General features: G+C 38.3%; 1 protein-coding gene across 9 annotated transcripts in view; it reads left to right on the top strand.

The window, feature by feature from the left end:
• Rrm2b (ribonucleotide reductase regulatory TP53 inducible subunit M2B) overlaps positions 1-27,142 on the top strand; it is a 95,786-nt gene that overhangs the window by 11,644 nt on the left and 57,000 nt on the right. For 3 of the 9 annotated variants that reach the window (XM_020178619.2, XM_020178623.2, XM_074068963.1), the window contains 5 exons: positions 4,410-4,543; positions 8,282-8,386; positions 9,261-9,374; positions 13,723-13,913; positions 24,682-26,998. In XM_020178619.2, coding sequence (XP_020034208.1) covers positions 4,410-4,543; positions 8,282-8,386; positions 9,261-9,374; positions 13,723-13,875 — 506 coding nt within the window. In that variant the 3' untranslated portion in view covers positions 13,876-13,913; positions 24,682-26,998. Of the gene's footprint in view, positions 1-4,409; positions 4,544-8,281; positions 8,387-8,466; positions 8,570-9,260; positions 9,375-13,722; positions 18,010-24,037; positions 24,661-24,681; positions 26,999-27,142 lie in introns of those variants that run through there. The other 6 variants (XR_012446377.1, XM_020178622.2, XM_074068961.1 and 3 more) reach the window with 5 other exon arrangements.

The raw sequence follows: 27,142 nt of genomic DNA, 5'->3' as shown, positions 1-27,142 counted from the left end.
TAAATATCCATATGTTTTGCTTACATATCTCTAAGTACCAGTTTCATTCTTATCTATTTCATGATTGTGGTCTTCACTTTCTAGCTTTATTCATCATGTGGGGAAGCAGGTATCAAAATATTTTTACCTCCGGGCCCTTTGTAGTCTTCTTTTGGAGCGAGGGTAGGGTCTTGCTGTGTAGCCTAGGCTGGCCTCAAACTCAGGATCCTCTTGCCTGAATCCTAAGATTACAGGTGTATAATCCCACATCTGGGATTCCTCTTTGTACTTTTAAAAATTATTGAGGATTCTAAAATGCTTTTATTTGTGGGGTGTGCATACCTATTAATATTTCTGTATTAGAAATTATAGCCAAGAATATTTTAAAACATTTATTAGTATATTTTAAGGTAACTATAATTAACCTAGAACACAAACATCATTTATTTATTTATTTATATATTTGGCAGCACTGGAGTTTGAACTCAGGGCCTCACACTTTCTAGGCAGTTGCTCTTCCACTTGAGCCACTCCACCAGCTCAAAAATAACATTCTAAAATGAAAAACCTTGTATTTTCTAAAAAAAAAAAAAAAAAAATCATGACCAGAATCATGGTTTTACATTTCTTTTACAAATCTCTTGCATGTCTGACATAATAGAAGACAGCTAGGCTATCATATCAGCTTTTCATTCCATTTGCTGTAGTTTGTTGTTTTGTTTGAAGTATATGAAAAAAATAGTTTAAAAAGGGATGAGTGTTTTACTAGTTTTTCATATTGATATGGATGTACCATGTAGCCTCTGGAAAATACCACTGTACACTTGAGGGGATGGTAATTTGAAAATACAAATAATGCCTCAGTATTATTATGAAGGTAGTTTTGACTTCCCAGATGTTCTGAGTCTATAGAACTCCCAGAGGCTCCTGGACCACACCTGAGAACCAGCAATATAGGGCTTGTGTGGGTAAACACGTGGTTTGTCAGGGAAGAAGTAGATGGGTTTGTGTTGCCTTCAGTTCATTTCAAGGAGAAAAGCAGTGCGCATAAATATCATCTGGGGAATTTGTGGAAAAGCCTGCAGAATCCTGGTTCTCACCACAGAGATTTAGGAAGCCCAAGTGGGACTAAAGAATCTGCATTTTTATGCTAAGCTGATTGTCACAAGTGGTTTGAGAAGCACACTTAGGGATAGTGGCTTTAGAGAACAAAGAAGAGAAATTTCAAGGTGTCCAATATGCACTGGAAATATTAGTGTGGATAGGCACTGGTGGCAAATGAGCAGGATGACAGACACCATACATTTCCTGACACTATTTAAGAAAGGCAACCTAGAAGTAGAAAAAACAGAGAGGCTAGTAGTCACCATGCAAATGCACCACAGGCTCCAGTTAGATCTTCCCAGTTGCCTAAGTTCAAGGCAAACCCCCTTTACAGTTCTTATATAGGTCTCGGAAGAAAGAACATGTTTTAAAATGATGTAGGAAGAGTAAAGTGGTAAAAAATGGATTAAGAAGGGAAAGGGAAAAGAATGAAGTGCACATTGGTGGCTCTCCTTTCTGAAGTGGAGCAAAAAGACAGTAGCATGGAAATATTGCTTTGCTTTCCTGCACACCAATATTTTCCTTTAGCCAGCTGAGGAAGTGCAGTTTTATGACTTATTGTGCCACCTGCACTATTATAGCTTTAGGTCGACAAAGGCAGCTCTTTTATCTTGCAGAGGGCTTTGCCTAACATTTTTGGCGAAATTCTTGGTGACTTCTACAAGTAGGGTCAGTAGAGCAACTGTTCTTCCCTTACATCCAAATTCCTGTAATCCATTATTTTTAGCTAAAGAGAGCCTAAGAATACCCCCTTAAAGTCATTAACTTGCTTTAAAGCCTGTCGTTGTGATAGAGATTCAATTCCCATACAGCTAAAAATTGAGATGTACTTTTAGTTTAAAAAATATCTTTAAAGAACTTTAAATCAGATAGATTGACAGATATGTTAAATTTAATATATGTAACAAAATTATTAGTATATAATCTTAATGCATTGCACATAAAACTCAGCTGTATCTCAGAAATATATCCTACTTTCCTCTCTAAAACAAATCATCTTTACATTCATCATCACTTTTAGAAGTGTTCTGGAACGCTCTCTCTCTCTGTCTCCATCTCCCTCTCTCTCTCCTCCTCTCCCTCTCTCTCTTTCTCTCTCTCTCTCCCCCTCTCTCCCTCTCTCTCTCTCTTTCTTTTTTGATACAGGGTCTCACTATTTAGTCCAGGCTGACCTCAAATTAAGGATCTTTCTGCCTCAGCTTCCCAAGTGCTGAGATTACAGGAGTATAACACCAAGCCTGGCCAGAAGTCTCTCTTTATTTCATATATAGTTTCAAATATTTATAAAATTTACTCCTTAATTCTCTCAAAAATGACCTTATATATTTATTGTGATTTTAATTCTTTGGTATTCATTTGAACACATAGAATGATAAAAAAAATTTTTAGAGTGTTTATGTTTAATTATAATCTAGTTCCCTTACAGATAATTATCTGTATGCTATTTCTTTAATGTCAATTAAAAATGTCTATTTTAAGCTAGGCATAGTGTAATCCTAGATATTCAAGAGGCAGAGATCAGGATGAATGCAGTTTGGTTTGAGGCTTCCCAGGCAAAAAGTTTGTGAGGCCCCCCCCATCTCAACCAATAAAAGATGAGCATGGTGGTTCATGTCTGTCATCCCAATTACATAGGAAGCATAAATAGGAGTGCTATCCAGGCCAGCCTGGACATAAAATGAGATCCCGTCTCAAAACTAACCAAAGCAAAAAGGGCTGAGGGCATGGATCGAATAGTAGTGTGCCTGCCTAGCAAGCATGAAGTTCTGAGTTCAAATCCCAGTACTACCCCCCAACATAAAGTATCTCATTTATAGCTATCTAATTAATAGTAAAATAAAAGTATAGTAAGTTATATGTTAAACCAAAGATGTATCTCTATCTTAAACACAATAATTATTATATTTGGTATATACCATATTGAAGATTCTTCTTTTCTATAATTCCTTTGACATAGTAGCTACTCAGTGAGAACTTATTTATTGATTTCTTCTGTTTTTTTCCAAAGTGACTTTTGAAGTTGTGTCTATAAAAATAAAATACTGTAGAAGTCTTTAGCATGTTTTAGGTTATTATTTGAACTCTTGGATTACCACATATCTGATATATTAATGCGTCTGATTTGGTTTGTTTAAGATAATCATGAGAAAGAATAAGGACAAATCAGAGCATTCTTTAGAATCAATCAGAATTATTTAAAATTAATCATCTTTCTTTTTGCAATTTAAATCTTTATTCTAGAAATTATAAATATTCAGTTTCTATACCATTTTTATGTTTTCTATAGAATAGATTTTTAATATCTCTTACCATCTAGCACTTATATAATATTTCCATTGGTTCAGTTCAGGACACATTTGTTAAGTACCTGCCATGTGTTTGGTCCTGCAACAAGTGCTGAGATGTAAATTGTGATGTAGTCTATGACAGAGGTCTGTAGTTCCCTCTGGTGCTCAGCTATCTTTATCTCATCATCTTAGAGACCAAAACTTTTTCTCCAACCAGACCTATCCTTTATAAATATTTCTCTCAAGAATAAATAGTGTGGTGATGTAGGGGCTGTGAATAATTTTGGATTATAGGTATCATCATCCCCTAAGGATATTGTCACAGATATGATGCCACTAGAGACATTTTAGGGATGATTTTCTACAGAGTCCTTCCCTCACAATGAGTAAACTTTTAAGTTGGCCATTATATATTTAGCAGAAAATGGTATTTTTGCTTATATGATAAGATGTTTTATCCAATAGATATATTTATTATCTTCATTTGGTTTATCCATTTTTAAAAAATTGTACATGCATGGCAGTGTCTTTGAAATGTTTACAGCTAGTCTGTAAGATACTATAGATTTCTAAAAATATAAACCTCCCACTCCCAGAGGAAGACATTTGTCATAAAGGCTGTCTTCTACTTTCACTCTGTCACACACACAGACCACACACAGGTGCACATGCTACATTTACACCTGTGCCTGCGCTCACTGGCACACATGGCTTTCAGGCAAATGGTCTCACCTTTGTCTAGACAAAAAGACCTGCATGAGTTATTTGATGTAGAATTTAAGGTAGACATACTTTTCTGCTTTAGCAAGTAAAGGTGGAAATTTTCTTCCTTTGAAGACTCTTGGCCATGTCACTAACTTGTTCATTTGTTTCTTGGAAAAAAACCTGATATTGTAAATACATCTATCTATCTATCTATCTATCTATCTATCTATCTATACACACGTACACACACATGTAAATGTGTATATGCTTTATAAACTTGTAAGTATCTATAGTATGTGCTAGTTCAGAAAGTGAAACTATTTTGTCTCCCAGGGGAAAGAGTGGTGGCCTTTGCTGCTGTAGAAGGAGTTTTCTTCTCAGGATCTTTTGCTGCTATATTCTGGCTAAAGAAGAGAGGTCTCATGCCTGGACTCACCTTTTCCAATGAGCTCATCAGCAGAGATGAAGTAAGGATTGCAGGGTTCTTCCAGTTATATTTGGGTTCATTTATTTTTATTTCCCCTGGGAAATGCTTATGCTGAGACAAGTATTAAAAGAAAGTAGGAAGTCTCTTATTCCTTGGCTTGGAAGACAGAGCATTTTTCTCCTGTGTCTTATTCCTCCTTAGTCTCTGCTTATCATTAAATATCAGTGTGCTTCTGGATCCTTGCCTTGGCCTCACTCCTTCACTGAATGTGACATCCTTACTGATCTTATCTATTCAGATGGAATCAGTTACCATCTAACTGCTCCTAACGCTCCAAACTTTATTCCAGGTGGTACTTCTTGAGCTCCAGACACCTACTCAAGCACATGTTAGATCTTTTCTTCTGAAAGGCTACACCAGTATCTCGAACCTGCTATTTCAGAACTCAGACTCATCAACTATCTCCCAAAACTTAATCTTCCTTCTGTTCTTCCTATTACAATGAGTGTTGCTGCCTTACTATCCAGCCATCCAGTTTGTAATCCGGAGTGATTTTAAGTTGCTTTTTCAACCACATCCAATCATAACCAAATCTTGTCTCCTCTGCCTGCAGTACCATTCCCACTTTCTCTATCACTTTTTTTCTTTTCACTTGTCAATCACCTTCTCACAGGAGGCAACTCAAAACTTTATCCAATTGGGTAAAATTGACCACTATTTCCTTTTTGTATCCCTTTGAAATCTAAACCTGTCACTGTCTTGGATTCCGTAGTATGCACTTATCTCTCTTCTCTATTAGACTATGAATTCTTCAGCACGGAGACCTTATTTGTCCTTTTGTTCTCAATGGCTAGCCCATTACAGAATTTGTTCACTTTTATTTACTACACTAATCTTGGCTCCTCAGCTTTTTTCTAAGTGGCTTTTTCAAGTTTCTCCATGTCTCTGAACCTTAATTTCTTCAAGTATAAATCTTAACAGGGTTTTTTTTGTTAGGATACAATGAAATAGTATATAGAGAAGTATTTTTAAGTGCCATAAAATGTTTCAGATAATTACTTTTTGCCGTTTGATGGTAATTTTTAAAAAATTTTTCCTAATACTGAATTTATTTAATCTGAAAGACCAGATTTTATTCTTGAGTATTTTGTATAGAAGTGACAGCAGTTATCAATGTAGTGTTTATTTACAAACACAATGGGCAAAATTAAAAGTTGCCATCATTATGTCAATTTCTCAAATTTGTTTGAGTCCTGAAATTTTAAAGCTTACAAATATTGACTTAAATTTGGCTTTTGTTTCATGTCAGGCATCTTTTATCAGACATTATTTCGGATGGCATTCCTCCTGTGTATCTTATGGTGTCAACTCAGTGATGAGTTATAATTGAAGGATTTTCTTTTTTTGGTGAGACTGGGGTTTGAACTCAGGGCTTTGTGCTTGCAAGGCAGGTGCTCTACCTCTTGAGTCACACCTCCAGTCCATTTTTCTCTGGTTATTTTGGGGATAGAGTCTTGTGAACTATTTGCTAGGGATGGCCTTGAACTGTGATCCTCCCAATCTCAGCCTTCCAAGTAGCTAGGATTACAGGCATGAACCACTAGCACCTGACATTTCTAACAACTTTTATTACAAAAGTCTTATAAGATTATTATAGAGAATTTGGCGAATAAAAAAATCATTAAACATGCAAATAGAATTGTGTTTAGCATTTTATTGTGTTTCTTTCTAGACTGTTGTACATTTAAATCTATGTATAGACATTGTGTTTATATAATTTATAGTTTTATGTTTTTTTCTACTTGGAAAAATATTGTGAGCATTTTCTTGATATTAAGTTTTTTTTTTTAAAACAGTTTTATTAAATATATAATAATTGAATGAATGTATCCTTTGTAATTAGACATTTGTTTTCAGGATTTTCATTTGTTCTGCTATAAGAAATTTTAAAAACTTTTAAAACTTGTCTTTTTAAAGTAGTCTTGTAAGGTCTTTCCTATTTGTTATTCTGGGTTAGTTTTTGAATTAAAAACAATCTTATTGGAACTTTGATTAAAATTGCTTTAAACCTCAAAATTAATTTTAGGCATTTTTTGACCTAGTACTTATAGGTACTTATCTTTGATTTCCTGGTGTCTGCAATAGGTAGCTAGTTGCCAGGTCAAATCAACACTTTCTTCAATGCCTTCCAGTAGCTTATTTGACATGTACCTTTTGATAATTTGAAGTATCCCAGGGGAAAAAAAAAGCTTTTACTAGTAAATTTTCTAAAATTAGTTTTTCAAAGAGATTTCTGTCTTTGATAGTTTCTTCTAGAAATGAAAATTAAGTGAACAATCCTTGGAATACAATCTTTGATTTGACGGTCTTATCTTGGTGTTGTCGTTGGGTTTTTGCTGATTCATTTAGAAAATCCTAAGAAATTCTGATTTGTAGTCCTTTAAAGTCTCCTCATCCTTCCTTGTTCCATACAAAGTTATTTCTTTTTCTCGGTAGTTCAGAAATGATAATTGATAGGTGGTGGTAGGGGGATCATTAGTTCAAGTGCAGCCTGGTTTCATAGCGTATGGAGTATGAGGTGGGGTATGACACTCTGTCTCAAACAAAACAAAAACAAAAAAAGAAAAGAGAAAGAGAGGAGAAAGAAAGGAAGGAAGGAAGAGGGGAGGGAGGAAGGAAGGAAGGAAGGAAAGAAGGAAAGAAAGAAGGAAAGATTCATTTTATTGGGAATTGTATCATCTTATATGTGGCCTCTTCTTTTGAATTTGTGAAAATTTCCTGCAGTTGTTTAGATTTTCAGTTTTGTACCATCTGTTCTGTGTTTAGGAATCCTGATTGTAGGTTGAATCTACCTGGTCTGCTCTGCAGTTACTTAAGGTCTTACAGTATTGTATTTGCATAATCATTTTGTTTTCAGGGATGTTTCACAATTTTCTTCTCTGGTTGAGTTATCTACAGTCACATTTCTGCTTTTTGTGGCTTCGGACAGTATTCATCCTTCAGTTTCCATTTTCACTTGCACTGAATTCATCTTTATCTTGAGATGTTCTTATTTAAAATTAATATTGTCTTCTTGAAATCTCTCCGAATGAGTTTTATCTGTTCTTTAAATACTACTTACTGTTTTTCAATCACCCCTTAATTTTTTTATATTTAAAAATCAATCAGTTCTCATTTTGGCTCTTGGTTTTTTTTTTTTTTTTTGGCAATACTGGAGTTTGAACTCAAGGTTTCACACTTACTAGGTAGGCACTTGAGCCACTCTACCAGCTCTTTTTTGTGTATGTATTTTCAAAATAGGGTCTTGAGAACTATTGCCCAGGCTGGCCTTGAAATGTGATCCTCCTGATCTTTCCTCCCCAGTAGCTAGGATTACAGGGGTGAGCCACTGGCACACCGATATTTTCCTTTTCAAAATGCTTTTTGTTGCCATTTTTTGTCTGCTTATAAATTCTTTTAGTGTTGATGAACTAAATTTGTTACCAGTGAATTTTTTTTATTGTAAGTCATTAAACTACTATTTAACAAGATTTGAAGGAAAGAAGTTCCTGGCCCTATTAATCCTCTTACCATGTTGTGCTCTTTTTTTTTTTTTTGGTGGGATTGGTGTTGAACTCAGGGCTTCATGCTTGCCAAGCAGATGGTCTACCACTTGAGCCACACCTCCAGTCCGCATGTTGCATTCTTAGAACCTACATTATACAATGCTTGACACATTGCTTGTGTGCAGGTAACTTGTTAAAAGTTCTTCAACAATCACATTTGTTTTCTGTTTTAGGGACTTCACTGTGACTTTGCTTGCTTAATGTTTCAGTACTTAGTGAATAAGCCTTCAGAAGAAAGGGTCAGGGAGATCATCGTTGATGCTGTCAAAATTGAGCAGGTAAGTAGGGAAGTTTAAACAGTTAGTACATCTCTCTTTTTTCTTTGATGTTTATGTTACTGTTTATTTTATTTTTTGAGTTGGGGTCTCGCTACATTGCCAGGCTGGCTTTGACCTTCTGGTGATCCTCCCATCTCAGCCTCCTGTGTAGCTGAGACTACAGGCATGTACCACTATACCCAGGTATACCATTATTATTTTTGACTAATGAAATTGTTTTGTAGGTCAAAACAAATATCAGCAAATTTATATAGTCAATTTGACAGTACTGATACACGATAGATTGTAATTACTATGTCAGCTTATGATTTTGTTTATAAGCCAGTCTTTATTATATTACAGTTTTCTGTATAAGTAAAATAATTGCAGGACTTTTTTCTGTCTTGTTGATTTACCTGTCAAATTTCATGCCATAACAAACTATTTTAATGATGGTAGTTTTATATTTTTAGGCTTTTAGCTCCTGGAGGGCAGAGATAGTTTCTTGTTTTATATTCTACCACTGCCTTCTGTAGGCATGTTCCCATCATGATTGTCTTTGGTGAATCTGTTTCTAGTCATTTCAGAACCAAGCACCTCTTTTTGTCTGTTGAGAAAACTTATGTATCCATGTACTGTTCTGACAAGATCAAATAATTTTCTGTTTATTTCAGCTTTTTAAGAATGTGAAATACTATGACTAGAGATATCCCAAACATTTGTCAACAAATGGCCACCATTTGCCATGTTGAAAGACTTTATCCTGGTGTGCTCTGCTTGAATAAAATCAGTGTCTTAGAATATTAATAATACTAAAATTCTCTCTCTGTTTGGAAAATGCATACATATTTACTGTCTGTCTTTGTACCTTTCTCTGGTTTTGATCATGCTCTAGGAGTTTTTAACAGAAGCCTTGCCAGTTGGGCTCATTGGAATGAACTGTGTTCTGATGAAACAGTATATTGAGTTTGTAGCTGACAGGTTACTTGTGGAACTTGGGTTCTCAAAGGTAAATTGTTTTAAAATGTGTTACTACCAGTTAAAATAGTCAAGTAAGAACCTGAAAATATATTTTACTGAAAGCATTTGTAGTATACTATTTTACTTTTAAAATGTCCATAATAGAAATTTGTTTTGTATGAAAAAATTGGTTTTGCAAAATCCTTTGAAACTTAAAATGAAATTTATAACAGGAGTAGGCTCGCAAATATTAGAACTAATATGCTCAATAAATTACTTTATAATAATTGCAGGGGTGTGTGTGTGTGTGTGTGTGTGTGTGTGTGTGTGTGTTTACCCTCATATAAAGTCCCAAGTGCTTATATTGTAATCTGGGGGATTAGTTTTTAGTATTTTTAAATTGGGGATTGTTCTAGAAAGTCATTAAATTAATTGTCATAATTTGCATTTGTTTGGTTTTTTTTACTGGGGATCAAGCCCTGGGCCTCATGTGCTAAACAAGTGCTCTATCACTGAGCTACAACCCCAACTTTAATTTGACTGTTTGAACTCAGTTGTCTTTATTTCTGTTATTTTATTACAGCTAATGTACCTGAATTTCATAAAGAGGTACAGTTTTCATATGACTTGGAAGATAACTTTCTAAAAATAAGATTAAAGAGCCTGGACATATAGATCAGTGGTAGAGCACAAGTTTAGCATTCACAAAGATCTGGTTTCAATCCCCAGCACCAAAAACATAAAAACAGAACTACTTAAAAATATAAAGTAAATGACAATAAGATTACTATATATCAGAACTCAGAACCAAAGAGATCCTTAAGAAAATTTATAGCCTTGAATGTGTGCTGTTAAGAAATCAAGACAATTTAAAATACATGCACTAAACTTTGAACCCAAGGAGCTAGAAAAAGAACTATTCCTATAATGATATAGTTCTTGGTAAGGCAATTACTTAAATTATTATTTATTAAAGTATCAATTATTTAAATTATTATTGTTTATTTCACATAATTAAATAAATTATTTAGCCGTATTAATGAAGTTGTTAACTTCTTCTTTGGTTTAAGACAAGTCGAAGAGTACTTGAGCACTTCTGTGTGCTAAACACAAGCCACTCAATTTAGTTTGGTCTCAGCTACCTTGTATATGCCATAAATATTTCAGATCTGCTTTTTAAAGGTCCCCAGTTACAATCCAGTGCTCTTTCCACTGTGTTTTGCTGTGTGTTATAGACTAAAACTTCATCATTCTTAAACAATTTCTGACAGGCAAGTTTCACAGAATTCAGCATCAGCCACACACAGCATACGACTTTTTAAAAACTGTATATGTGTCTATATATAGATATATATATAGACACATATATTTAAAGCTTTATTAATATATAAATCAAGCAGCATGCAACTCACCTATTTAAAATTTATAATTCAATCATTTTTGGTATATTCAAGGTTGAACAGCCTTCATAACAATCTATTTTAGAATATTTTTATCACTCTAAAGAGAAATTCTATTCCTATCGCCATCACTCATTCCCCTTCCTCCCCTATGCCTAGACCCCTGGTCTAGGTGATCACTAGTCTAATTTCTGTCTTTATACATTTGTCTATACTGTATATTCCATTTGCTATAAATGGAATTTTTATCTTTTTTAATGGAATTATTTAATGCATGTCTTTTTGTGGCTCTCTTTTTTTCCTTAGTGCATTGATTCTTCATTTTATGACCGAGTAATATTCCATTATATGCATATACTAAATTTTATTTGCCCATTCACTAGTTAATAGGCAGTTGGATCATTTCTGCTTTTTTGTTACTATGAATAATGCTGCTATGAACACTTACATATAAGGTTTTTTATAGACTTTTCTCTTTTTTGATGGTACAGGGGTTTGAACTCAAGGCCTTATGCTTATTAAGCAGATGCTCTACCACTTCAGCCACTCCGCCAGCCCTGTAGACATACATTTTCATTTCATTTGAGTATATATCTAGGGTTGAAGTTGCTGGATCATGTAGTAACTCTGCATTTAATTTAGAACTGCAAACTGTTTTCCAACATGGTTGGACACTTTTATATTCCCAGTAGTGTGTGAGGGTTCCAGTTTTCCACATCCTCACCAACAGTTACCTTTTTTTGTCATAGCCTGCCTAGTAAGTATGAAGTGGTATCTCATTGTGGTTTTGATTTGCATCTCCCTAATGGATAGCATGTTGAACATCCTTTCATGTGCTTGTTGGTCTTTTCTGTATCTTCTTTGAAGAAGAGTCTCTGGGCATTCAGATTCTCTGCCTGCTTTTGAAATTGGGTTATTTGAATTTACTCTTGGCTGTGATGTTCGTAATTCCTGTTGTGATTCTCCTGAATTCAGAAATGCTTTCATTGCACCTGTGAGTCACTGAAATATTTCATGGTTCCCATCAAGCTGTATCTCCAGCTGTGCATCTAGAATTCAGAAGCAGTTAAAAAGCTTCATGTCAGCACACATGCCACCTTTTGTTGGCAGACAGCTAGCCACTTTGGATAAAAGTTATTTCATCTCCCCTAATCATGGTCCCTTAATGACAATTTGTTGATTATATATTCCCTTAGGAACTAAGAAACATATTTAGAATCATAGAACATTGTTGATAATTTAGCATTTGGCAGATCATATATAGGTGACAACCTAATGGTAACACCTGTGACAAATGCACATAGCTTTTATGGTGTACTGGATTTCTTAAGATGTCAAAACACATTTCCTCCAGAAATGCAAATTAAAACCACACTAAGATTCCACCTCACCCCTGTTAGAATAGCCATCATTAGCAACACCACCAACAACAGGTGTTGGCGAGGATGCGGGGAAAAAGGAACCCTCTTACACTGCTGGTGGGAATGTAAACTAGTACAACCACTCTGGAAAAAAATTTGGAGGCTACTTAAGAAGCTAGACATTGATCTACCATTTGATCCAGCAATACCACTCTTGGGGATATACCCAAAAGACTGTGACACAGGTTACTCCAGAGGCACCTGCACACTCATGTTTATTGCAGCACTATTCACAATAGCCAAGTTATGGAAACAGCCAAGATGCCCCACCACTGACGAATGGATTAAGAAAATGTGGTATCTATACACAATGGAATTTTATGCAGCCATGAAGAAGAACGAAATGTTATCATTCGCTGGTAAATGGATGGAATTGGAAAACATCATTCTGAGTGAGGTTAGCCTGGCCCAAAAGACCAAAAATCGTATGTTCTCCCTCATATGCGGACATTAGATCAAGGGCAAACACAACAAGGGGACTGGACTTTGAGCACATGATAAAAGCGAGAGCACACAAGGGAGGGGTGAGGATAGGTAAGACACCTAAAAAATTAGCTAGCATTTGTTGCCCTTAACGCAGAGAAACTAAAGCAGATACCTTAAAAGCAACTGAGGCCAATAGGAAAAGGGGACCAGGAACTAGAGAAAAGGTTAGATCAAAAAGAATTAACCTAGAAGATAACACCCACGCACAGGAAATCAATGTGAGTCAATGCCCTGTATAGCTATCCTTATCTCAACCAGCAAAAACCCTTGTTCCTTCCTAGTATTGCTTATACTCTCTCTTCAACAAAATTAGAAATAAGGGCAAAATAGTTTCTGCTGGGTATTGAGGGGGTGGGGGGAAGAAGAAGGGGGCAGGGTGGGTGGTAAGGGAGGGTGTGGGGGCTGGGGGGGAGAAATGACCCAAGCCTTGTATGCACATATGAATAACAAAATAATAAAAAAAAACACATTCCTTCAATCAGTATTAAATATTTCATTACCTAGCCGACTGCTGATGGGTCATGCCTGTAGTCCTAATTGCTTGGGAGGCTGAGATCAGGCTGTTCATGGTTCCAGGCCAGCCCGGGCAAGAAAACTTCATGAGACCCTATCTCAGTGGGAAAAAGCTGGAAATGGTGGTGCACACCTGTCATCCCAGCTATTGCAGGAAGCTTAAAATAGGAGGACTGTAGAAAAGGCTCTACAACACTTTTTGGCTTGGGCAAAAAGTGAGGCCTTACCTCCAAAATGGCCAGAGCAAAAAGGATTGGAGGCAAAGCTCAAGCAGTAGAGTGCCTGCCTAGCAAGCACGAGACCGAGTTCAAATCCCAGTTCACACACATCAAGAGAAACATTTTTTTCATTTCTTGAAATAAATTTTTTTCCTATTTCTTAGGATACCAGGGACGCTAGTACAGTTTCTTGAGGAGGTTAGTGGGTGACGTCAGTCGTTTGAAAATTTGTCAGGACCTTTAGGGGAACACTGCAACCCTATCAGTGACTAGACAGTTCTTGGGTTTTTTCCCCCTCTTCTTATGTGATATTAATTTGACTTCTTCAGAATGTCTAATGACATTTCTTTTCTTTTCAGGTTTTTCAGGCAGAAAATCCCTTTGATTTTATGGAAAACATTTCTTTAGAAGGGAAAACAAATTTCTTTGAGAAACGAGTTTCAGAGTATCAGCGTTTTGCAGTTATGGCGGAAACCACAGATAACGTCTTCACCTTGGATGCAGATTTTTAAAAACCTCCCCTATTTAAAAACCTGCAAACCTGTCACTGGTAAATAGCAGTCTGTTTTTCTCTGCTTTTGGTTTTTAAACAAAACAAAACAAAACTTTAAGTATCTCTTTTAAGGGAATGAGAGTTTGATCAGAAGGGAGTCTAAAACCAAATTGGAGTCAAGTTGGATTTATGTAAATACACTGTCACTTTCCTGGACAGCAACAAGAATATGACCTAAATTTTTTTTTTGGGGGGGTCAGGCTGAGCTCATGGCTGAAGTGGTAGAGTACCTGCCTAGCAAATGCAAGGCCCTGAGTTCAAATCCCAGCCGCCAAAAAATAATAAAATTGTCACTAGAATATAAGATAGTATTAAGAGCATGGGTTGAAGAGTCAGATAAGAGTTTGAGGTTCTACCCTTACTCCTTTGTGTGACCCTTGGCATGTCAGGTAATCTCTGTAAATTTCAGTGTACTTATCTTTTAAATGGGTATAATAGTAGGTCCTTAAATTCATAAAGTGATATGAGAATTACGATGCAAAACTAACTGCTTAACCAATATATATACCTCTGCTGCCAATGTTACTACTAATTTTATTATTATTGATGGGGTTAATTGCAGTGACATTGTAATAAAATGCTGTCCTCTCAAAGTAGTTGTGATTCTAGGTCCCAAGATGTAAAATTCCTCTCTTTAATGTTAGGGGACGAATATAAGGATTTCCTTAGAAAGATAATAATTCTCATCAACACAGGAATCACTTCTTAGAACTTCTCAGTATGTAGTAGGAGAAATTTAGTTCTTGATGCTTGGGGAAGGATATTTAATGGGGCGGAACCCAGGAGTTTGCCATAGCAGTGGACCTTGTTAGCAACATGATTCTTTAGGAATTAAAAAGATAACTGTTGCCAGATTTAACCCTGGAGCATTTGGAACCAGGGTGAATTGGCTAGAATAGTGTTCTCCCAAAATATTCTCAGAGCTGTTGACCCTCTAGATTTTTTTCTTTTTTTTTTTGGAGGTACTGGGGTTTAAACTCAGGGCCTCTTGCTTGTGGTAGAAAAAGAGATTTGGCTGCGTGCCTGTGGCTCATATCTACAATCCTAGAGACAGCCTAGGCAAATAGTTCTTGAAAATACCCAACAGAAAAAAGGGCTGATGGGAGTGGCTCAAGTGGTAGAGTGCCTGCCTAGCAAGTGTGAGGTCCTGAGTTCAAATGCCAGCACTTCGCCTTCCACTCCCCCAAAAAAATGAGATTCAATGGTAAATTGAGTTTGGGAAATGTTGTACACTCTATCCCTCCGTAGAATGACTGTACATCAAAGACTAGGGAAGTCTGCAGTGCATTTCCCTTCTATATCCCAAACATGCTGAACACATAACCTGTTAACATCTCCCAAAGCCAGAGTTCCTCGGAACATGGTTTGGAAAAAGCTGGCCTAGAACCATTTATACATACAGGAAATGGACTAAGGAAGAGAAAATGTGGAAGGGATTTTTGAACTATTGAACCATTTCAAATTGGTGCCAAGCTGAGGAAGGTACTAGAGATTGACTTCAGCTTTGTTTCTTTATACTCTCAAAATTCTTTTGTTATAAGAAAGCCTTCTTTTAATGGACTTATGTATGCTGCATGGTAACAGATAGAGGTCTCTTTAGGGGAGATGGAGAAAAGGCCAGGATCTAGGGTGTCGGGAAGTCTACTCTCTCCTCATTTTTATAAACTATCAAGAAGTATCTGAGCCTCTACCAAGTAGTGGCTCCCTACTCACAGCAAACTGCACCTTATAAAATTCTAGAAGCTAAAAATTAGAAATTTCCTCTTTAAGTTTTGCCTCATTTATTCTGCACCTATCTAATTGATCAAAACTGAGAGTTCTCCAGTGAATGCAACAGGAGCAGGTCATAACTGTATATTACAGAGAATATCAGAAACATATCTTAACTGAAGGTGATAGTGCTCACTTATTCCATGCTTCCCAATTTGCTAAATGTTTTCCCATTTGATTACACCAAAACCTTCTAAGCTTGATCGAGAAACTATTACTGAACCAGTACAGATGGAGAGAATGAGGGTCAGAGAAGCTAAATGACTTGGCCATGATTTCATAGTCACTGTCCCTACAGAATAACTTCTTTAGAGGTTGTCACATCTCTTAAATTTAGTTCTTTGCCATCCATCTTGATTTGTTTTTGTCTGTTTCCTATACTACCATAGTATTAATGTGTGTGACATTTTAGAGTATCAAAATATCATAGGGAGACATTTGAGCTTTACTCAGGTAATATGTTCAAAGATATTTTTCTACTGCTATGTAAAATATTTAAAACTGGTAACATCTATAATGATATCAAAAAGAAAGAAAAAAGTTTTACCGTACATTTTCCCTTAACTTTAAATCCAAATCATTGTCATAGGTAATGACACGTACCTTAATGTGAAGCTTATTTATAGTACCAATAAGCACAACTGTTTTTGGAAGAAGAAATCTTACTGAAGTACTGGATTTTTAATACACTGGCTTATTATATTCCATAGTCTATACTCTTTTCCATGCCTGCAGGTTGCACGTTTATTTATTGTTCTTAGTTACTTTGGTTCTTAGATCTTAAAGAATCAAGAAGTTGTGGAATCTCTTTTTAATATGATCTTGTAGGTAAAGAAAACAATTACGAGTATGTTTACAACTTTTCCTGCTTTACAGCACATGTATTTAAATCATTGCTATTATAATTAAAGTTAAGTGTATTATTTAGGAATATGAAACTAAAACTTTTATGATAACCTGCCTTTATTAGAGACATTTCACTGCAGCATGTAGAATTGTGGCTAGAAGGACTGGAAAGTCCATTTGATCAGTGCTTTTAGACTGGGCTTGGGTTTTTCTATAAAATTACATACAATAATAAACAATTACTCTTACAACATAGGCTGACCCCAGTCATGTCTTCTTATATAAAAATTTTACAGTTGTCTCATTTTGGAATGTTCAGATTATTCTTTCTTTTTCTACTTTATTATTTTTTCTTTTTTTTGAGACAGGGTCTCAGTACATAACCCAGGCTGGCCTTGAACTTACAATCCTCCTTCTTCAGCCTCCTGAATGCTAGGGTTACACCATAGCTAAATTTCTTTTTTACTTATTTATTCACTTCCTTATTTAAAATAAAATTTCCATTTGGTATTCCTCCAATCCTCAGCTCAAGAACATGGCTGTGGAGGGTGATGCCAACTCTAATATTAATTCAGACTCACTAAGGGGATCTCACTATCTTGCTCAAGCTGGTCTCACACTTCTGGGCTCAAATGATCTTCTTGTCTCAGTCACCCGAGGGCTGGGACTGCAGGTGTGTACCAGGTGTGTATGGAAAAGTGATTACTGAAAATATGCAGCAGTTTGCATATTTAAAAATATTTAATATTCCTAATTTTGCACTTCACATTTAAATATGCTAATTTCACTGTCTTAGAATCCCCAGATTTCCTTTGTATAGTTTAAGCACTAAATGTCACAAACTGATTTTCAGTGATTAAAAAAAAAAATCTGCTGATGGTCTGTATGAAAGCCAGATTAGTTCTAAAATCAGCCATCATATTTGAGCCAAGTCACGTGCATTGGTAAGCCAACTCAGGAACTCTCTGTAGTAAAGCCTAAGGAGAGACACAGAGGTGAAATCTAGTTTTGGTCCTCATCATTTCCCTTTACATGGTCTGTTCCCTTGCAAAAAGTTATAGGCTCACATGAATAAAGGAAATAAAAAGAAAGTTATAGGCTTAAAGGAGAACCTGATATTCCTGAAGCTTTAGGGAGAAAGGATTTAATAAATTCTGCAAATTTGGGGCTTAATTCTGTTAAAGAAAATATATGTAAAAATGAAAGACTGGAGAATGACTTTTTTTTGTACAGATAAGTAAATTCATAATATTCTTAACTTACGTTTTTAACTCTGGTTTACAATTTCATTTTGATTTTCCAAATGTCTAGTCATTTAGCAAACTTAATTAGTATCTACAGTGTATATAGAAACTTTTGCTAAAATACATTATGGTCAATCAAACCAACCCTTCCTATAGAGAATTCAGGTTTTTCCAAAGAAAGAAATCGTTGTGTTTTGGTTTAATATGTTGAAATAAACCGAATTATAGCTACATCATTTTGTGCATGTCCTTTTGAGTAAGAATGTTTCTTTATATAGTGCAGGGAATGCTCTAACAAGAAACATATATATTTTCTATTTGTGTATGTAGATAAGTACATATTGATATAGTTTTGCTCAACTCTTCCATATATCATGGTTCTTATACCTTATTAGGACCCCCAAGTCCTTTCATTTACCCACTTTCTCCCAATCCGTGGTCCTGTATCCTCTCTTTGTAGACAGCTGAGATCCCGCAATAACACTCTTTTGGGTTTTTGTTTTTTTTGGTTTTTTGCTGTACAGGGGCTTGAACTCAGGGCCTCGCACTTGAGTTCAGGTGCTCTATCACTTGAGCCATTCTGCCAGCCCTTTTTTATATAGGGCATTTTTGAGATAAGATCTCCCAAACTATTTTCCTGGTCTGGCTTCAAATTATGATCCTCCTGATCTCTGCCTCCCTAGTAGCTAGGATTATAGGTGTGAGCCTCTGGCCCCTGGTAAGTAGTAGCATAGCACTCTTATCAGTGTCTTAAGCTCTTCCCTCTCTGCATTTTATTGTACCTAGGAAAGTCTGGAAAAATCCCCACCTCTATTTCCGATGCAATAGCTCATTTTTCACACATGTTCACTCCAGCAACCAAATGCTGCTAGAGAAAAGTCATACCACAAGGAAATTGGATTCTCTATGAAATCATGATTACCTACCTCAGCTCTGTCTGGCAATCGTACTACAGTTCCTTGGGAACTTGATCTCCATTCTCCATCACTGCCTTTTCACACCTTCTCTCCCCTCTGCCTGTACTCTCACTCCCCCAAAAGGCATCCGTCTCATCTTTTTCTTTGTGAACTCTGAACACACAGATATTCAGAAAAATGAGCAAAATTAATAGAAAAATTTAATAATATAGAAGCCTGATACCTAGAACCTAAGAAGTTGGTAGTAGAATTCAAGATTCAAATTTCTATATATGATTTCTGCTTTGTGGAATCTGTGGAGAGGGACTAAATGACCACTTAATTCTAAACTCCCCTGAGGCCCAACTGTATACCTGTTCTTGGCATCCTTTCATTATCAAGATAATAAATGCCTACTTTTTTCTGAAAAGAGGTTAGGTTAAGTTTCTTGATTTACAACCAAATGAATCATAGTCACAATAGGAAAAAAAAAAGAAAGATCCAGGTGTGGTGGTCCATGGACTGCAATCCCAGCTACTCAGGAGGTAGAGGTAGAAAGATCAAGGTCTGATGCTGGCCTAGGCAAAAGCATAAGACCCTATCTGAAAACAAAACCTAAAAGCAAAAGGACTGGGAATGTGGCTCAAGTAGTAGGGTACTTGGCCTAGCCCTGAGTTTAATCCTCAGGAACATACACATGCAAATGTGGAAAGAAAATGTTTATGTGTTCACATGCACATCAGTTGGACCCAAAAAGAAACAGATGTTAATTCAAATTAAGATAATTCAAGGAGACCTCAATCAAAGGACAAGTTAGAAAGTTAAGGCAGAACACCCTAGGAACTATTTCAGTGCCAGGGCCTACCAACTACATGGCTGCACTCAAGAAGTTGACTGAGGGAGCAGATACACCAGAGGAAGAGAAAGGTGGCATGAAAATGGCCTCAATAAAGGGTGACCTTCAGTTAGAGGGAGGCAGCCGCTCCAGACAACTTTGCTAAGAAGGAGCCCAGGAATAAATACCCTTATATCTTCCTCCTTGCCTCCTCTCTCTTTCCAGGGTCCTCAAGTCAACCAGGATCCAGAGGGCAAGGTAGTCCACTGATGTAGGCCTTATAGACTGGATAATGGAGTGGGGTAGAGAGAGGGTCTGGGGAACATGTAGAAGGCATCTGCCACAAGGGGTGTTGGAAGTTATTGGTACTTCTGCCAAAGTATTATAAGAAAGAGATGAACTCAGGAAATTTGCTGGGTGGCAGGAAAAACTGAAAGAGAATTGAGAGAGTCCAGAAATTCACTATCTTCCAGGGATGGAAAAGCAGGCCAATTCTAAGGTGCCCAAAATAAGAGTTGGGATCCTTTGAGATAAATGAGACTCATTAAGACCTACCTTGGCAAAGATCAAATAGGGGTGTTTGATGGTTATGTAAGCCTCCTGAGAAGGTGAGAAGACTGAAAGCACAGGTAGAGGGCTGGCTCTTTGGGAAAGACACTTCCAATGTGGTGACAGGAGGGACTCTAGCAAAGGGAGGTGTGGTGACGCATATGTCTGTAGGTCAGCAGAGTGATATTGTAAATGTTTCATTTGTTGACCTAATTTCTCTATGAAACAGATGATAAAGGAATGTCCTGGGGTGGGGGGGAGAGGGTGTGAGAAAGCAATTGTAGACGGTGGAGATCATAGTAGATCCAGTCTGTCTTGTTGAATGCTTATTTTCTCTGGCAGCATTTGGCTGTTGGGTGACAAGTGTGGAAGAAAGTGGTTGAGGCATGGTGGGGAGGGGAGTTCCAAGGATGACAAGGATGTCAAGGGTTTTGCATTTTGGGTAGAATGTGAGGGCCAGGTGTGTAAGTCTTAAGTGAAAGAGAGGTATTGTCTGGAGGAATAGGTAAGGGCAAGGAGAGAGAGGAATGCTGAGTGCATCTCAAAGGATAGGGTTGTTTCAAAAGAATGGGTGGGAGGGCTCATGGTCAGGATATGACAGTGGGGGATATTAGAGAACCTCAGCCCTAACTTGGACCTCAGAAGTCCTGGGTGGTATAAGAAAACAGAAATGTCCCTAGAGTTGCTTGGGAAGAAGAGTCCCCAGAGCTACCCCCTGTTTCAGATAACAGAGGCAGAAGCGGTACACAGGAAGAGACTGATTTTGGAGAAGGAAGGTCACCAGAGATTCAGGGCAAAATTGAGAATGAGAGGACAAGTGACACTAGGTCAGGAGTGGGCCATATGGAGCACTGTGTGGACAATGGTGAGGTGAGGTGCCAAGTTAAACCTAGCTGAGTTAAGTTACAGCAAGTGGGATAGTAAAGAACTTGCCATGGAAAAACATGGTGATACATGTCTGTCATCCCAGTAGAAGGCAGTCAGAAGCTTAAAATAAGAGGATTGAGGTCCAGGCTGACCTGGGAAAAAAGGGAGACACTGTCTCCAAAATAATCAAAGCAAAAAAAGACTGGGGGTGTGGCTCAATTGGCTTAAAGGCCTTAGTTCAAGCTCCAGTACTGCCAAAAACCAAAAAAAAAAAAAAAAAACCTGTGAGGGCAATTGATACTTGTTCACTAATCACATTTGTAAAATAAATCTGCTTTGAAAAGATTTAAGTAGAAAGAAATTTAACTTTAAAATGTTAGGTTCAGTACTAGTATAGGTGGAACTCAGAACGGCACAACCTCAAGGTGTTCGCATATAACAAATTTTGGAAACCATATACCACATTGTGTGGTACCCTGTCTTGAATGTTAAGAGCTGGCCAAGGAGTTTGGAGGAGTTTCCTAGAAGTACTTCCCAGAACTTACAGTGATAAAGTGGTAACCAATAAAGTTATGCTTGCAGTCAGCTATGGTGGTACATGCCTAAGTCCCAGCACACAAGTTAGAAAGCAGCCTGGGCTAAGTAGTGAGACCCTGTCTCAACAAAACAAAACAAACTAGGCATGGTGGTACATGCTTGTAATCCCACTACTAGGGGGTGCTAAGGCAGGAGGATTTTGAGTTTGAGGCCAGCCAAGGCTACATAGCAAGACTCTGTCTCAGAAAGGAAGGAAAGAAGAAAGGAGGGAGGGAGGGAGGGGAGATGAAATGCTTGTTTCAATTTGTGTAATTCCGGACCATAAGGCAGTGCCTGCCTCTCATTCCTGCCATCTGTTGCTTTGGGTCTCTTGGTTTGAAACCTAAAATCGCAGAGGACTCATGCTACTCTTCACACAATCCTCTGAGAGACAGTCTGGCCAGCTGAAGGCAGTATCCAGATACAATCAGCAGCCTCATCTCTGAGCAAACAGACTGGTAAAAACTCTATTCCTGGCTTATCTCTCGTGTATGGTAAAAATCCACCATCTCCTCATCTCCAGGGACTCAGCTCTGTCAGTGGGCCACAAGCATGTAACGGAGTGTTTTCTCCCTTGTCCAGACTTTTCCCTGCTCCTGTCTTTTTTGCTGGCTAGTCTCTGTGTGCTCAATGCTCTCTGTACAAATGACCACTCAGCACGAGATGCTAAAATGGTGGGTAAACCACTTCAGTGTAGGGGCTATGCTCCTTGCACTTGTCCTGGGCTGGGGATGTAGCTTGGTTGTAGAGCACTTGCCTGGCATGCATGGGACCCTAGGTTTGATTACCAGCACTGCTAAACAACAACAACAAAATACATTTATTGTCCTGTGTGACATGTAGCAGTTAGATTTCTTTGATGAGTGACTGATAATGGTTATAATTAGTTGCATCACAAATCCCATGGTTATGTTATCAGAATAATCAAGAACTGGAAGCCATTGTTGACAACACAGTGACCTATATGCTTTACATGACATCTCACTTAATCTCCTAACAATCTTATCAGAAAGGTACTTTTTCATCCTCTCCACAAATATCTATGGAGTGCCAGGCACCATAGAGGTACTGGAGATAAAACCATGAGCAAAACAGACAGGACATTTGCCCTCATAGTAGGGGGGTCATGGAATAAACAAAGTAAATAAAACATTTGCTCATTTTCCAGCTGAGTTTCAGAGAGCTTCTGCTCCTTGCTTAAAGTATCACAGATAGAGCCAGGGTCCTGTTCCTGTTCTGATTGATACCAAAGCTCAAATTTGCCCCAGAATGGCCCCTGTCACGACGTTGTTGCAGCACTGGTGGGCAACCACCTCAAGGTCTGGCATCCTGGGAAGGTGGTGAGAGTTGACAGCTGCAGGAGCAGGTCAGGCTGCAGGAAAGAAGCCACAGAAGCCAGCGGAGGTAAGGGTAGCATCCGGCCAGCAGCTGGCAGGCAGTGCTATTACAGCTCGTGTGGGATTTGGTGGCAAATTTAGCAAAGCTAATTCATTTAATTCTCCTTAAGGGAAGCATAGCTTCTGCATCTTGCCAGCTGCTACCAATGTGGCTGTCAGAGTCACCATCCCCTATGTGCCCATCATGGGGCTCAGAGTAAGCCAGCTAGTGGAGACTGCTGTAAACTCCTGCCTTTCCCAAGGCCAGGAGAAGCAAGGAGGTGAGGAGGGAGAGACAAGGTGCCAAGTCCCATTCCTCTCCAGCTGAGTCAGAACCATGACCTGGCTGCTCCACACGTCCCCATCTCCTGCCTTGGGTTTCCTGTGAGTGACACCTGCTTCTGAAGATAGTGATCTCGCTGGAGGTTTCCTTTCCTGCTTTCCTCACGGTGGAGCCCTTGAGCCACTGACTTAGCTCTGAGACTGCTTATGCTCACTGTGGTAACTGAGGAGGAAGATTTTAAAGCAGGAAGATCTGTCTCCCAACAGAGCAGACACCTGGACACAAAGAAGATCCGAAAGCTCACCCTGGCCCTTCAGGACCCAAACTCCAGCACGAATGCTTGGGGGAATTTCAGCCCTGGCCAGAGATGTTCAGAGCTGTACAGACATGAAAGTCTAGGGGACAGTGGAACAGGGGAAACCCTGCATTTGGTACCAACTGAAAGAAGAAGAGTCTTTCCGTAAACAGATTCCAGCAGCTATGGAACAATGGACAAAAGGCCACATGTCTATGAAGTGTCTGGTCTAGTCACAGAGTCATAGTGACTTTGGTGGGAGGTAGTATCAGGAAGGATAGGAAGAGAGTGTTTGCCCTTCAGCAGCTTCTGAGACAAGCAGGAGGTAGAGAGGGACAGTGTAGCTCTTGTCTGTCCTACTGGAATGGTCATGGGTGTTCTTTTGGCCCTGGATACCTGCAGGTCATCCATGTTGGTGTGAAGTCAAGACAGAATGAGATATTAGTATTTTCACCAGATCTGGGGAACAGATTTCCTGGGGGGTGTGTTGGAGGTCATTAGATAATGTTCAATTTACCTTGATCCAAATCATTCACTTGTAGCCCACAGAAAGTATCCTAAAATGTGGTGTGCTCCATTGTCAGGTAAGGAAGAACAGACCTTCGAGTCAAATCCTGGCTCTACAATGTACTGTTGGGTAACTCTGGCAAGTGAACTGCCTTCTTTATACCTCAAGTTCATTATCTATAAACTGGGAAGAAAGAGTATGGACTTTTGTGTGGGATAACTGTGCAGAACACTTAAAATACCACCCAGTGTACAGTAAGCACTCAATAAATGAAGCTATTATATCAAAACTTCTACCTAGCACTAAAATTCCAGTTTTACACTAGAACATTCCCCTTGGCTCAGAGAGAAAAGTCAATGGTTCTGCTAAGCCTGAGCTGTTGGCTCCCTGCTGTGTCACCTTTAGCAATTTGTCCATTGTGTAAGTTTTCATTTCTATTTTGCACACTGACCATGCACATTTAGCATAGATTTCTAAGTGGTCTTAGTATATAGCATTTTGCTTAATTGAAAAATATATTCTTATGTGTGTGTTTTAACAAATAAGATAGCTTTTTTTCTGCTGATGGCATTAGAAGCAAATGAAATTCAGTTTGCTTGAATTACCTTGTGGGTTTAACATCCCTTTTTTTTGTTTTTGCTGTTATTATGAACAATTTCTTTTAAGGCTGATGAACAAATCACAACCCTAATAATGAACAGTTCCCATTTTGTTCTACAGGTAGCTCTCACAGCACAGTATCTCGCTGGTCTAAGAAAAATCCTAAGTCCCAGTCACTCTGCTTTCCCTCACCTGATGGACTACTGGAGAGCCCAGACTTGCTGCTCCTCTGCTGTTAAAGTCTTCCTGCCACAGGGCAGAACTCAGTCTGGTTATCATTTACAGTAGAGAGCACTGTTTGAGCCCAGGTCTCATCTACTGGGATACAGGCATGGCTGGGAATGCAGAGGAAATTGCCATAGTGGTTGATTTGAAGTGTGTTTGCATGGGATTTCCTAGAAGACAATCACCCCAGGGAAAGGAGACAGACTTGAAGATTCAGCCCAGGTGATGGGATGGAATGGAGATTCTGAGTGTGGCACGGAGGCTGCTTTGCAAACCCTCCCCAGGTTGAATGAAAGCAAAGGTGGCATAAAAGTGTGGTTTCATGAATCCTTGCCCATGTGGGAGTGCAAAGCACATAGAGGGTAATGCAAAACAGGGAGGACCATTCTCTCCAGGCTGACTTTGTTATCCACCCACATGCAGGGATGAGGGGATAGGAGTGCGTGATTGTATCAACTGCTTGCCGTTACAAACACGTGGTAAATATTCACATATGCACCTACACATATATGTACATGTACAACTTTATACATATCCATGATTTTTCCCTGGGATAAATTTAGTCAGAGGAATGGAGAATTTTGACATTTCCCTTCTTTATTGTTTATATTTTAACTGTGTAAAAATGTGTCTGTGTGGTATTCTTTAAATAGAAACTTTCTTTTGGCTAAAACTGTCACATACATTCTAAAACCATTTCTGCAGTCTTAGGGGAAGAATTTTTATTTCATTTTATTAAAAAATTATTTTGGCAGCACTTGGTTTGAGCTCAGGGCCTCATGTTTGCTAGGTAGGCACTCTTACTACCATCCCAGAATTTTTGTTTTTATTCTTATCCAACTTCTATCTGTCCCTGTATCAAAAACTCTTAGCTGTCTACTCCAAAGTCCTTCCCAACCTTTGCTTGCTTCTAATGATACAAGTTGGGAAAGCTGCATACTTGCTTTTCCGGACTCTCTTGCAGCTAGAAATGGTCAAATGGTCCCATTTGGATTAGGAAACAAAGGAGACTTTTTTTTGTGGGGGGCATTGTCTGAGGTCTGAATTCAGGGCTTTATGCTTGCTAGGAAGGTGCTCTACCATGTGAGCCACATCTCCAGCCCTCAAGTCTTACAAAGAAGTAGTTTTTCCTCTCTGCTAAAGGTATGGCTTGTGAAAAGAAAATTTCTATCAGGTATATTCTCTGTACCTTCCAAACAGTTGTATGAGGATAAAAGCTCTCTTTTTGTGAGTAAAGTGGGAGAGTTTATTGAGATAGAAAAGTAGCAAAGAGTGGAGCTCCCAGAACTGGAAAGGGTCCCAAGAGTGTGCCTAGCAGTCCTCTTCTGACAATGAAACAAAAAGCATGAAGAAAAATAAAAAAGCCAAGACACTGTTAATGGAAGTGGCAAAAGGAGAAACAAGTCTGGCTGTATGTTTTTGGTTTTTGCAGTGCTGTAGACCAAGCCCAAAGCCTTGTGCTTACTAGCAACAGTGCTCTGCACTAAGCCACACCCCCAGCCTAGCCTGGGTTTTAAAGATACCATTACATAGCTAGTCTTGTAACTGCCTACCTCCATTTTCTGCTCTGAGAAAAGAAGTACCAAGATTACCTAAGCCACTCTTACTCATGACTTGTATTACTTATAACAGATACAGATGATGCATTTAGTTAAAATAACCTCCCCTTTTAAGAACAATTCCAAATGAGATCATTGTTCTTCTCCTCTCATCCCCATCCCTCACCCATAGGGTGGTTTCAAAACTCCTACTCTGATTCCATTCTTTACAAAACATTTAACAATGTAAGGCACCCAGATTCTCAGCAGTTCTGAGATCCTTCCCAACTGGCCTGTGTTCAGCTTGGCTTTTTGCATTTTGGCAGAGGGGACAAGGTGGTCCTGAGTAGTCAGCTCCCTTCCTGGTATCTTCATCCCCAGTGGTGGTAAGATCAGAGAAGGCTTCCAAAGCTCTTCTGGGCTCAGATGGTGGGCTGCCCTACCTGCCTATAATTTTAGGACAAAACCTCATTGTCCTTCCTTCCTGAGAAGGGGTCATAACAGATGGGACCTCTGTGCTACTACCTTTTAGCTGAGACCAAGTTAGCAGTGCTTAATGTTCAAACCAGAACCTTTGTCCTGAAACAGTACATCAGGTACTAGAGCCTGAACTACTCAGAACTCAGTGATTTCTTCAGATTGGATGACAGCTGGAGTTGTTTTCTTGACTGCAGGTAGGTTTGAACCAAGCAGTGTTTGATTGCATTACTGCTGAATGACTGGTTTCCTGTTGTGATTTAGCTAATATTCAAGTTTCCTGTGACAGGAATAAATTACAGGGCTTATTCCACTCTGTGGCCCACACTGTTCACAAACAG

Source organism: Castor canadensis, chromosome 3 (genome assembly GCF_047511655.1).
Source record: "Castor canadensis chromosome 3, mCasCan1.hap1v2, whole genome shotgun sequence".
In the NCBI taxonomy this organism is placed as follows: Eukaryota; Metazoa; Chordata; class Mammalia; order Rodentia; family Castoridae; genus Castor; species Castor canadensis.
This window is presented reverse-complemented; position numbering and strand designations above follow the sequence as displayed.